This window comes from Leptomonas pyrrhocoris (genome assembly GCF_001293395.1).
Source record: "Leptomonas pyrrhocoris isolate H10 chromosome Unknown, whole genome shotgun sequence".
NCBI lineage: Eukaryota > Euglenozoa > Kinetoplastea > Trypanosomatida > Trypanosomatidae > Leptomonas > Leptomonas pyrrhocoris.
Genome location: NW_015438364.1, coordinates 499818 through 512730, shown reverse-complemented (window position 1 = coordinate 512730; position 12913 = coordinate 499818). Strand labels below are relative to the sequence as shown.

At 50.9% G+C, this 12913-nt stretch overlaps 2 protein-coding genes across 2 annotated transcripts; both read left to right on the top strand.

Annotated features, from left to right (window-relative positions):
- Positions 1-2960: 2960 nt before the first annotated feature.
- Positions 2961-4253, top strand: ABB37_04711 (hypothetical protein; the record flags this gene model as incomplete). The annotated part of the gene is made up of 1 exon (XM_015802489.1): positions 2961-4253. One exon carries the CDS (start codon positions 2961-2963, stop codon positions 4251-4253), a length of 1293 nt encoding a protein of 430 aa, XP_015658933.1.
- A 5629-nt stretch (positions 4254-9882) lies between these two features.
- ABB37_04710 (putative RNA binding protein) lies at positions 9883-12486 on the top strand (the record flags this gene model as incomplete). Its single annotated transcript, XM_015802488.1, has 1 exon — positions 9883-12486. The coding sequence occupies one exon, from the start codon at positions 9883-9885 to the stop codon at positions 12484-12486; it is 2604 nt and encodes an 867-aa protein (XP_015658932.1).
- Between the last annotated feature and the right edge of the window lie 427 nt (positions 12487-12913).

The window sequence follows — 12913 nt, the reverse complement described above, 5'->3', positions numbered from 1 at the left end:
GTCGTGAGGCCGCCGTTCACGGATTTGGCCGAGAAGAAGAAGAACTACAGCTGACTGCAGACTACTATAAATTCGTCTCTTTCGGAAACCGACGCCTCCTCTCTTTTTCTTTGTTTCTTTGTTGTCGTGAGTGTGCAGCACCCTTTTTTTTTATTTCTCTCTCTCTTTCCCTGATTTTCTCTAAGGCCACATCCGGGCGAAGGCCACGTGCGCTTTTTCACATCCCCACAAAGAAGAAGAAAAAAGGAAACAAACAAGCCCCCTCCCCCCAAGAAAAGAGAAAGGCACGCACACACAAACGCCGAGCAAACTACTTCTTTTTTCCCGCGCGTCTCGTCCAGGACTGGTGATTCTCGTATTATTGTCGTCCTCCATATCATTTTTCTTTTCCGATCTCTTGTTGCTGTGTGCGTGTGTTTTTTGCAAGCTACTGCGAGTTCACGAACACCGCCGAAGTCTCTTTGCCTCTATCTAACCCCCAAACGAGGGAAGACTAAATATTAAATTAAGGCACATTGAGGCTGTGCGTACCCACACCCACATAAGCAAGAGGCATCAAAAATTCCGAGAAGAAAGGCTCTATTTTCTTTTGCCCTTTTTTGCGTAAAGAAGGCAAGCTCATCACTATCAAATTGAGCCGGATCATTCGTTCCACATACATACACTCACACACCCACACCTGTCTGTGCGGGCGAGCTAGATAATCGAAGCAAACCTCATCTATCTCACAGGAGTTAACTCATTTTGATTTCTTTTTCTAAATTTTTGTTCACTCAAAGCAGCGAAAGAGTCTTTATACTTGTTTTTATTTCCATTCTTTTCTTTCTCCATTCTTTTCGTTTCATCAGAAGAAATACTCTTTTTCCCTCGTTACGCTCAACTCCAAACCTTGCCTAAGCAGTTTCCACGACTCTCTCTCTCCTTTTTCTGTTTTTCTGGATTAAAGAGAAGAAAAACCTGTGATTTTTTCCAGGGACTGATCTTTACGTACGCTTCGGTGGTTTGAATACAAAGAACAGAACGTTTCTGTACGCAACCGCCACTACCTCTCATTTTTGTGTTTTTTTGGTTCTCTTCTCTCGTGTGATTTTCCTTTTTCTTCTTCCTATTTTTGTTTTTTTGAACTTCATTATTGTCTTTTCTTTTTCTTTCTTTCTTTCTACTTCTGTCGTTGTCTCACTTCGTGCGTGGCCACGAACTTCGTCAAGTAAAGACGCGGAGGTCCTTTTCTCTTCCTCCCCTGAGTGCGTGTGTGTGTGTGTGCCTGTGTGCTTCTCCGCACCACTACATAACGAAGGAAACGAAAAAGAACCCCCAAAAAGTCTGTTTGGAAAAAGGAAAGCAACAACGCTTTCTTCATTTTCTCTGCCACCGTCTTCTACTGAGTGCTCTTTCTCCTCCCCGTTTTCCAGATAACAAACCAAAAATCTCCACGCGCTCTTTTTGATATCTTCCGCCCCCTTTTTGTTTTTCTCTCCTGCTCATCTGGCCGCGTTGGACTACTTGCTGTTCATCACATCTGCTGTTACGTGTAGTACCATCAAAAGGTGGAGGCACCGGAATCGTTGACACGCTCTCCAGTCGTTGAGGAACTACTCTAACGTTATCGCCGTTAGGAAACTGAAAGGGCAAATGAGAATTCGGAGAAGGTAAGCAATAAACATTCGTGCTGTTGATAACTTCATCTTACGCATAACTCGAAGTCACCCCTGAGACACACACCTACCCACTGAGAGAGAAAAAGGGAGACTCGCGTTATCTATATTTTTCTTTTTTTGATCTCCTTCAGCGACTATCTTTTCACGTGCGTGAGTGCTTTTTTTTTCTTTCCTTTCTTTGTTTTAAAGCCTTTTGTTTTATCTTGTCGTTTTTTCCCTCTTTTTCTTTTAAAAGAATTCCTTTGTAATTTGAGTTCTCTCTTTCTCGCTTTCTCTCTTCTTTTTCTTTCTTTTCCCAGCTGTTATTTACTTCAATTGCCGGCTCACTTTAAACGATAAACGGAGTCATTAAGAAGAAAACGATTAGTTCATCATAGACGTATTTCCTCGTGCACTCTGGCACGTGCGCAGCTCGAGAGAACACCGACGGCAACCAACATGTTCTTCGTCACCTCGTCCCCTACACAAGTGTCCCTCACGGGCGCCGCAGCACCGACGCTGCCGCCTGGCATGACCTTTGAGGGCATGCAGATGATGGCGGACGGCTCCACCGCGGCTGGCTTGCGGGCCGCCCCGGGAATGGCGCCGGCCACGACAACCGCCTCTGCGGCCCCACCGTCCTACGAGGCCATCGTGCTCGACCCGAACGGTCCGCGCAGCCAGACCAATCTTTTTGTGCGCAAGCTGGCCTCCGCCGTGAAGGAGAAGGATCTGAAGACGATGTTCGAGCGCTACGGCACGATCATGTCCTTCGCCTTGATGCGCGACATCCACACCGGGGAGAGCTTGGGCACCGCCTTTGTGCGCTACCGCACCCACGACGAGGCCCGCGCGGCGATGGCCGGCCTGGACGGAACAGAGCTCTACGGCCGGCCCATCTCCATTCAGTGGGCCAAGAAGGAGCACGACGGCACCCCCTGCGGCGACGCGCGGCGCAAGATCCACAAACTGTTTGTGCGCAACATCCCTTTAACGGTCACGGCGCGCCACCTGCGCCAGGTATTCTCCCAGTTCGGATCCATCAACAACGTGACGCTGCACAGCGACACCGCACCTGCCGTGCCGCGTGACGCGCCAGCCGACGCGCAGGCAGGGCAGATGCGCAACATTGCCTTTATCCTCTTCCAGGAAGACGGTGCGGCGGAGCGGGCGGTGAGTGCGCTGCACAACACGTGCCCCTTTCCCAGCTGCGAGGGCATCCCGCTCATGGTGAAGCTGGCGGAGGACAACCGCGATCGCCTCGGCCGCAAGCAGAAGACGGACGGTGGCGTCCTCAGCTCTATTGCACCGGGGCAGCCGATTATGATCGCGGCCAATGGGCAGCCGGCGGCGCTGTCGATGTCCACACCGGTCTCGGCGAACATCTCGCCCGCGCAGATGTCGCTCGACCCCGGCACGGCGCAGCTGCTTGGGGCGTCCATGATGCCGGCGAATCTCGCGCCAGGGATGTCTTTCTCGGTCGTGCAGAACGGCCCCTCCAACGCCAGCACCGCCACCGCCGCCGCTGCGACCACGCCGATGCTGCAGGCCACCACCGATGCGAATGGCAACACCACCTACGTGTACGTAAACGCGCCCATAACGAACTCAGCGCCGACTGGGCCTCGCATGCTCACACCGCCGGCCGCCGGCACCTACTTTGTGCAGACGCCGTCCGGTATTCAGGCCTTCTCGGCCCCCGTGCAGGCGGCGCAGATGCCCACGTACTACGCTCCGAAGCAGGCCACTACGACCGCCAACGCAACTCCGGGGGCGGCCAGCTTGCAGCCGCAAGGCCAGCCGTACTTCCCATCCATGACGGTGCCGCCGATGTTTGTGGACGCGCAGGGCAACCCCGTGACACCCATGCAGCAGAACATCATCATGCCCAACTACTACCCGTCTTTCACGCCGCAGCAGCTTCTCGCGTCGCAGCAGCCACCGCAACAGCCACAGTATCCGCAGCAGTTCATGGTGCAGCCGCAGCAGCCGCAACAGCCGCAGCAGGCGCCTATGCAAAGGCGCTCGTCACTGCCGAGCTTCGCGGAGGCGTCGGGTGCCGCGGCATCCCTCCCGATGATGGTGACACCCACGAATGCCCCCTTTGCGAGGATGAGCAGCGCACCCATCTCGAACGCCAGCGAGCGCTCGCCCGCCACGCAGCAGCTGCCGCAGCCCTCGCACCCCGACATCACATCCACCCACTTCGTGTCGCCGCAGCTCAGCAGCACGGCCAGCAACACGAACTTCGTGGCGACAGCCGGGTCGTCGGCGATTGTGACGCCGATGGACGGGGGCATGGCCGTGCCGACCAACACGCTGCGACCGGCCTATGACCCGCCCCGCACGGTGGTGCCGCTAGCGGCGGTGTCGTTGGGTGTGTCGACCGGCGCCAGTGGTGTGGTGGTTGAGGACGGCGAGGAGGAGCACCCGCTGTTTAACTACGACTCGCTGGGCATGAATGACGGCAACAACTCGCTAACGTCGGCGTCGTCCATGACGGCAACGAACGACATGCCGGTGACGGCGGTGCATTTGGGCATTGAGGAGGACGAGGTATCCGAGACGGGCTCGGAGGCCGCTGCTATCTCGCGGTTTCAGGCCGGGAAGCACTAACCCGTCGTGCATGTACGCTACGAGAGAGTTCAACGCAGCGAGGCGTCCCTCTGCGAGAAAGCTCTCTCTCCCTCTCTCCTTCTAACTACAAGAACAACCGAAATAAAAATATATGACGTTGTTTACGGCAGACGAATGCCTCTCAATCTCGTTTCTGTTTTCATTTCTTGTCTTCTCATTCCATTTTTTTGTTATGTTTCTTTTCCCACACAATCGTAATATATTTTTTATTTCTTTTCTGCTAAATTATTGTCGCTGTTTTCATTGCTCATTTTCATTTTTTTTTTTTAATGGAGATGCGCAGATGCCGTCCAGCAGTGCTCTCGTGTATCGGCGCGGAGGGGCACAGCAGCAAAGGCAAAAACAAAAAAAGGCTCTTCCTTCTCTATTATTATTATTATTGTTATTATTATTATTGCTTTTCCCATTTGTTGTTTGCCTCTGTGGGAGGGTGGGCAGTGGCTTCGTCATGCATCGCCCTTCCCTCCCCCCTTTCCCTTGGTTTGCTTTCATGTTTTGAACGTGTGCGTGTGTCCGTGAATGTGTGTGTGTGTGTGTGTGAGTGTGTGTGGGGACGTACGTTGAGGAAGGAAAAAAAAAACGCACTCCACGTTGTGTTGGACATCAACACGTAAACAGCGTATTCGATTTCTATTTCTTTTTAGCTTTAATGCTTACATCAACATCAGCAAAAAAGGAAGAAAAGTGTCCTTGGCGTTCGTAAAGGGGGGAAAAATGTAAAAAGAGAGAAGGAAAGAACCGTCGCTCTGATGTTTTGTTTCTGTTTTCTCTGCATATATATACATATGCGTTTTTCTCTGTGTGTCTCTGTCTGTGCGGTCACTGCACACCTTTCTCATTCTTATTGTAATCGTGTCGTGCGTTATAACTATACCTGCTTTCATCTCAACAAGAAAAGGAAAACAGAAAAAGAAAAGAAAAACAAACATGTTGTATTGCGTGTTTGAGGCGCATTCCATGACGATCATACATGCAATACAACAGGCTTTTCTCATTTTTTTTTTAGTTCTATAGGACATTTTCATTTCTATGATTTGCGCTTTTTTTCTTCGTTGCTTCCATTATTTTTTTTTCTTTCTCTAATGCGTGTCAACCGTAATGAAGGAAGGAGAAAAATGATGCTAATAATAAGAAATTCATGATGGTGCCAGTATAAACAATAGCTTAGGTCTTTGCGCCCATATGCATTGAAGCGTCTGTGCGCGTTGCTGACTCCATCCAGAGGTGACTTTCGAAGCGAAACGGTGATTTGGAGGAGTGTGTGTGTGTGGGGATGGGGAGGAGGACTCAGCATGCAAGCGATACGTAATTGTAACTGTATATAAAAAAAGAAATCATTGACCCACACGAAATATATAAAAACGACAGATGCGTGCTCAGTGGCCTTGAGGTGTTCATGAACATACCTCATCACACAGAGGTGAGGTTTCTATTTTTAACTTTTGGGGAGAGAGAGAGACAATTCAAGTGTTTTATTATTATTGTTCGTGTGTTTGTCGCTAATGTATCTGGATGTTTCACTCCCTTTTTTCTCTATAGAACATTTTTTTTGTATTATTTGAAAAAGCATCCAACACAACCAAAAAAGGTGCGGAGGTGCGGCGTTTTTGATATATAACTGTTTATTGTCTCGTGCAAGTCATTGTCGTATGAAGTGAAGCGAGAAGTTCTCGAGCTCGTAAGCTGACCCGCAAAAGCTGCTCAATCGATCCAAGTTCACAAGCACATACACATCGCTAACTATTCAGTTAATGCGCTCGTCTCTCCTGATTTCTGTGATTGCCAGCCTGCTCTTTATTGCCTCAAGCATGGAGCAGAGAATTTGGCGACCGACGGAACTAACGAAATCTTCTCTCTCTCTTATAAGCTTATGTTCTTAAAGGCGCTATAACAACATTCTTTTTCTTGTTTTTTTTTTTTTGGGCTTCATACGTGTTTGTTTCCCGCCGAAGTCTTTTTTTTTCTGTCTGCTTCACCTTCGTGTCCCTCACCACACATTTCTCTCGAGCGCCTTTGATAAAAAAAGAAATGGCGATCAAATGTGACTATATCCGGTGAGGAGGAAAGAAATCCTTATTCGGTGCTGACCGTTTCTCTTTTTTCCCCTTTTTTTGGACCTCTTCTTCCATTTCTCATGTTTTTGTATTCTTTATACAGGACTCTGTGGGCATCCTGCAGAATACCGCTCATTTTGTTTTCCCTTTTCCTTTTCTAAAGAAAAAACTCCAAACCAATAACTTCGCGTAATCCATAACATCCGACGATGTTGACGTTTTCGCTGTGTGCCGGTGCCGCTTTCGGCGATACATATTATTATTTTTTGGTTTCTCCCTCCTCCCTTCTGTTCCGTTAAAATCACATTCCTTAAAGAAAAAACACATCTAAAACCGATTAGGAATAAGTGTATGCGAACGAAGTACTTTTCTTTTTATGTTTTGCTGCTTTAAACGCTCTTCCTGTTCCTTTTTAAATTATTTTTGTTCTTTCTGTCGTAACTGAATAAACCCTTTTTTTTCTTCTTCTGTGCTTGTTTGGTATCATTCTCCCTCTTCTGACTTCTGTATGCCACCGTAAGGCTCACCACCGATTTTCTCTTTTCTCTTCTTTTCCATTTTCTTTTTCGTTCTCCAATTATTCAAACAATCAAAAAACATAAAGAGAAAGCGACTCCCTTTTTCTTTTCCTTCTTCTTCCGGATCATAAAAAAAGAATAAGAAGCCACGTCTCGTCTCTTCCTTCCGTCTTTTCCACATTTCTGTACTTCGTCGTTTCCTCTGTTTTTCCATTTGCCCGGAAGAACAAAAACAAAGTTATTTGCTAACGTGGAACGCCCATTCTGACTACGAATTAAAATGAAAGGAAAGGAAAAAAAGAAAACATTCGAAGGAGATAAAACGAAGTAACTCAACGCGAATTTTTTTCTTTTTGTTTCTTTCTTCTGCCCACCATGTAAAACGATAAAAAAAGAATAACCCCAACATCGGCAAGGCACATCTCCATTCGTGATCTCTCATTCTAATGTAAGCGAGGAAAAGAGGAAGAAAAAAAGCGCCACATTTTTTTTGCTCTTTTTTTTGTTTTTTCCCCTTTTCCCGGTTTTATAAACATTACGATAAATGCTTTCAGAGGTTGCTCGTTGACCACGTTTGGATGTCGATGCTTGGTGGAAAATTTGGAGCTCACCATGTTATTATTATTACTAATTTTTTTTTCTCTATTGTGTTCTTAAGTCCTTTTTATTTGTATGTCACATTTTTGTATAGCATACTTTTGAGCCTACTTCACTTCGAATTTGTCTCTTCCTATAAACGAATATATATATCTATGTGTGTCGTTGTTGCTGACATCCCCGAAGACGGACATTTGCGGTGTTGAGGAGCATTGCAGCGCTCCCCAAAACCAGCCATCACCTTTTCTGCTTTTTTTTTTCTGTATCGGTCCCCCATCTCTCCTCCTCCCCCACTTTTTCCTGAGCATGAAGGATGACGTAACTGAACAAAAAAAAGGGATAAAGAGCACGATAGCACACCCAAAAACAACCACAAAACCGGGTTGAGACTCAAACCAGGTAGAGTCCACATTATCCCGATAATATATACCGTCTCTCTGGTCTTTCTCCACTGAAGTATCTGTGCGCGGTGATTTAGTTGAATCACGGCTGTCTTCATTTTTTTGTTGACCACTTTCTTTCTCGGTACGCGCGTCTGAACGCGTTCAAAGCGTGCCGTTGCGCTATCGCTCTTTTTATAAATACTTTTCTTCTTTCTTTCTTTTCGCTTTGGTAACATGTGGGATCTTCCCTTCATTCATTCTGTTTCATTCCTTCAATAAGAACAAGGTCGACTTGCCTTGTGCGAACGTGCTACGGTTGCTATTCCCGTTTCTTCCTCCTTTCATTCATCGCGTACGAGAAACTGGAGGCAGTCGAGAGAAAAAGAAGAAGAGAAATCCACCTTTGCTGCCTTCTTTCAGCCCTGTTGGTCGTCATTTGTTCTCTCCTTTTTTTTTTGTCTTTGCCTTTTTCGTTTTTCTACGCAAATACACCGCTCCTTGTTTTCTTTCTTCTTTTGCTGTTAGTCTGTTTCCGTTCTATCGGGCGTACAGCACCGGGCTCAATTGGCTTCTCTCTCTTCTCATTGTTTCCGAAGGGAAGAGCATCTTCAAAAAAGAAGAAAAAACAGGTGTTAGCTTTTTTTTTCCTCTCAAAAAACAAAAAAAACACCCCAAAAAGAAACCAGCGGAGTCAATCACTTGCTGGAAATCTTCTGTTCATTTAACTTGTTCGCGCGACATTCCTCGTTGCTACGTTGTGTGTGTGTGTGTGTGCTTGCCAGTGCTTGTTCATAGGAGCCCCAACCGCGCTTCTCGTTGAACGTCATCGGCCGCTCTTTTTCTTTTTAAATTCTGACTCGCTTGCATGGCAATAACAAAATTGCTGTGAGCTCATTTGTCTGTTTTCTTCTTTCGCTGTAAGCAAATACATGTAGTTTGTTTTCGCAAGCTCTTGATGAACCCATCTTCATCCTTACGGGGAGAAATTGGCGTTTTTTTTCCCCCTTGTATTGGATGCTTTAAGAATCTCCTCAAGCACATACGGAGCACGCTTCGTTGTCGCGTGGCGTGCCCCCACCTCATCAAGCGCTCGCTTTCTTTCATACGTCTGTCTCTTTCCGTTTTTCGATTCCTTTCTGTTCTTGCCAGGAATGCGCTCTGCGACCTCCTTTAAATTTCAAGTGATTTCCATTTTCCATCTTTCTGTTCTTTGTGTTTGTGTTTCTTTTTTTTTTTCTTTGCTATGTGAGCGCTTAACGACTAGTTTTCCTTTTAAATGCCGAAACAAAAGTAATCGAATACAAACACCAAAGAAAGCTGCTGAGCTGCATGGCCCAGCCCCGCTCCCCCTCCCCCTTGTTGTGCAGGCGTCGTCTTCGAAACATGCAGCAAGCGCCCTTTCCCTTCTATGAGCAAACGCTCAAAGGAAGAGTAAAGGAAGCTGAAGCACATAGCCGCTGTGAGAACACGTGCGCGAGTAAAGTGATTCCTGGCTCATACGTCTCTCACCTTGAGCTACCGCTGCTCTCTTCGGAGTCTCGTCGTTTATGTAAGGGCATTCCGCGTGCTTTTGCCCGCCGTTGAAGTCATCTGCTGCGGTACACAACATGCGTCTCCACCATCTCCCACCATCTTCGCTCTACGCGTCTAACGTCTTTTTCTTCTTTGCTTTGTTTGGTTTTGTGTGTGTGTCTTCTCTGCTGCTTAGCCGGCAGCGCAGTCGCTTTTCTTTTCCCTTTCTTTTCTTTTACGTTTTTTTTTCTCTTTCTCTCCCGTGTTTTCCCACTCCCCCGCTTCCTCTCTTCCAATCCAGCGCGTCCTACTGTCTGACGGTGAAGCCGACAACCGCGGCGCTGCTCTGCGAAAGCCGCATTCGTTTCTCACACTGCATCACCGAACGGAACACATTTCTTTCGCTTTTCGTGTTTCCTGTGCACCACCACATACACACACACGCACGTACACGAACACGAACACGTGCAACACCAACACCGAAAAGGTGAACCCGGCAAGCGTGTCAGCACACACCCCATCGTCGTTGGGCCGCAGTATTCAAATGCCATCCAAGCCTTCACCCTCCGAGGCCCCAAAGCCCGTCGGGGCTGCGGATGACCTCGCTGCCCGCACCACCGCAACTCCGGTGCTCCCACCCGCCTCTCCAAAGAAGAGCGCGATGACGTCGGCGTTGCATGGACCTGCAACGGAGAGCAAAAGCACCAGCACCACCTCGGCACCGCAGCACACTGGCCCGACCATCGACGACGCCCTCTCTCTGCCGACGATCCTTCCTATTCCAGAGCAGACGGAATGCCGAAGTCCCCACAGTTACGGGCAACAGCAGCAGCGACCCAACGGAGTTCGCCGCACCTTCCTCGTCAGCGAAAACTCTCCCAACAACGTGATGGGCAACACGGCCCTTTCGTCGACGTCGACGTCTGGCCGTGCCACTGCCGACAACTTCACCGCGGCCGCAACTGCAGCAGCAGTGGTGCGGGTGTCGGCACAAGACGGTGGCTTTGCAGATGGTTTGGTGGCGACGAACACCACTGCCACCACCGGCAGTGTCGATGCCACCCACCTGCCGCTCTCGGCCCCCACGCCCACCTTGGCCACGAAGAGCCGGCAGACAGGGAAGCCGCCCATGATGAATCCAAATCTGTTCGCGCACGACGCACCAGATGCCCCGTCAACACCTTTTAATGGCCGCCCCTCCAGCTCGCTCACAGGCGGAGCTGCAGGGTTGGTGGTGTCGGCGCAGGTGAGCGCCCCCATGACCCCCGTCGAGCCGAGCCGCACCAACCTGATTGTGTACAACATCGGCAATAACATGACCGAGGACCACCTGCACGAGCTGTTCGACGGGTACGGCTCGGTGGTCAGCTGTGCGGTGATGCGGGAGATCCACACGGGCCAGAGCCTCGGCACGGCGTTCGTCCGGTTTGCGACGCACACGGAGGCACGACGCGCCCTTACCGCGTTTAGCGACCGCACGAATCAGCTTTTCATTACGGAGTCGAAGCCGCTGGTGGTGCAGTGGGCGCGCAAGCAGCACGACGACACCCCAATCGGCGAAGCCCGCAAGAAGATCATGAAGCTCTTTGTGCGCAACATCCCGCTGGACTGCAGCGTCGAGGCGCTCGAGGCGCTCTTTGGGCAGTTCGGCTGCGTGCGCCAGGTGACGCTGCACAAGGACACGGCCCTCGTGGAGGACGCCGCGCTGGAGCGGCTGATCGCGTTTGTGATCTACACGGAGGAGGGTGCGGCGGAGCGGGCGGCGACGGCGATGCACAACACGCGGCCCTTCCCCTCCTGCAACGGCATCCCGATTATGATCAAGCTGGCAGAGAACGGCCAACGCCGTCGCTTCTACCGGAATTCGGACGGCACGACGACGTCAGTGGCCAACTCCCCGATGGCCGGCACGTCGGGCGCTGCTATGAACTCGCAGACGCCCACCAACTCCCCTGCTGTCTTTTGGGGAGCCGGAAATGAGGGCAACAGCAGCACAAATGGCTTCTTCGGGTATGGCGCGCAGGGCCCGCAGGTGAAGTACGTTCCTGCACCCCGGTCGCAGCTCTGTGACGCAGCGATGCCGTCAGCCGCCTATCCCTCGGCGTATCAGGTGCCCTCGGTAGAGTACGTGTCGACGTACGCGCAGCCCGGTGGGGCTACGGGGGTGCTGACCACGGACGACTACGGCCTGTGCGGCCCTCAGTCGTACGTGAACAGCAACAGCGTTCCTACAACTGCTGCCACTACTCCTACTCACCCCAATAACCGGAACTGGAGTTGCAGTTCTGCTGCCGTTGACGTGGCTTCGCAGCGCGGGACCTCCTGCGCCCAACTCTCCCAGCGCGGCGGCCCGTGCGACTACGAGGATGTCGGCGGAGTGGACTCTCTAATCCGTGTGAACGCCTTCCCCTCCGGCGGGTGCAGTGGCCACGGCAGCTCCACGTACTCGCTCCATCAGGCGGCCAACTCGTTCGATGCGAGTCTGACGGGCTTCGTTACCGATCGCGGCTCCCACTCCTCCAAGTCGACAGCGATCAGCACGGCGGAGAGCGGGTACGACAGCGGCAGCGGCGGCGGCGGTGCGGTGCGGTCCGTCTCAGCGGGTTGGCGTGGTGCCTCCGCGCAGTCGCGGCGCAGCGCGAACGACGGCAGTGCCAACGTGAGCGTGCACGGGTCACTGCCGGGGAGCGAGCAGCAGCTTTCCACGCCGGGCACTCGCGGTAGCGGCAGCAACAGCAGCCACAGTCGTAGGGAGTACAAAACCAGCACGCCGCTGATGTCCGGAGTGTCGTCCGGAAACGGGCTTAGCCAGCCGCAGTACAGCGCGTCCGGCCCCAGCAGCAACTGCTATTACAACTACATGAATTACAGCAACAGCATCCACAACGCACCGCCTGCGAGGAACGGCACCACGAACGTGCCTCCGATGTCTACCACTGTGCCGTCTGCCACAACCGGCGGCATCCGCAGCAGCAACAACAGCGATCCAAGCGGAGAGAGGGGAGCTACCGTGCAGTACTATTTCTCCCCTGACACGGCACCGCGTTCGAACGGCAGCGGCACCGCGGCGAGCAGTCCGTCGAGGTCGACGGGGAAGCGCTATTACAACAATCCGTACTGCGCAGAGAGTCCCAAGTTGTACTGTTGATTCCTCCTAAACCGCCTGTTTCACTTTCTCTTTCTATCTGTTGTGTAGAAGCTTTGCGGCTTTTCGATGGTTTCTTTGCTCTTTTTCCTCTCGTCGGCCCTCGGCTTCTCCATACCGCTGCACTTTACTGAAGCTTTTCCTTCCAGTTTTTTTTTTCCCTGCGTGTGTGTGCGCGTCACGTCTGCGGCTCGCGCGGGATGGCGAAAGCCCGCTCTGTTGAGCCCTCTGACACGGCCGCTTTTGATGCCCTCTCTCTTCATCCCCTTGTTATGTTTTTCATTCATTCTGCAATTGCGCTCTTCTCCTTTTCTTTTTCCATTCTCTGTAGTAACACGCTTTCCCCCGTTCTTTCTTTTTCATACGTCGAGTGCGGTACAACATATACGTGTGTGAATGTGATATGTATATGTATATGTGTGGACGCCGT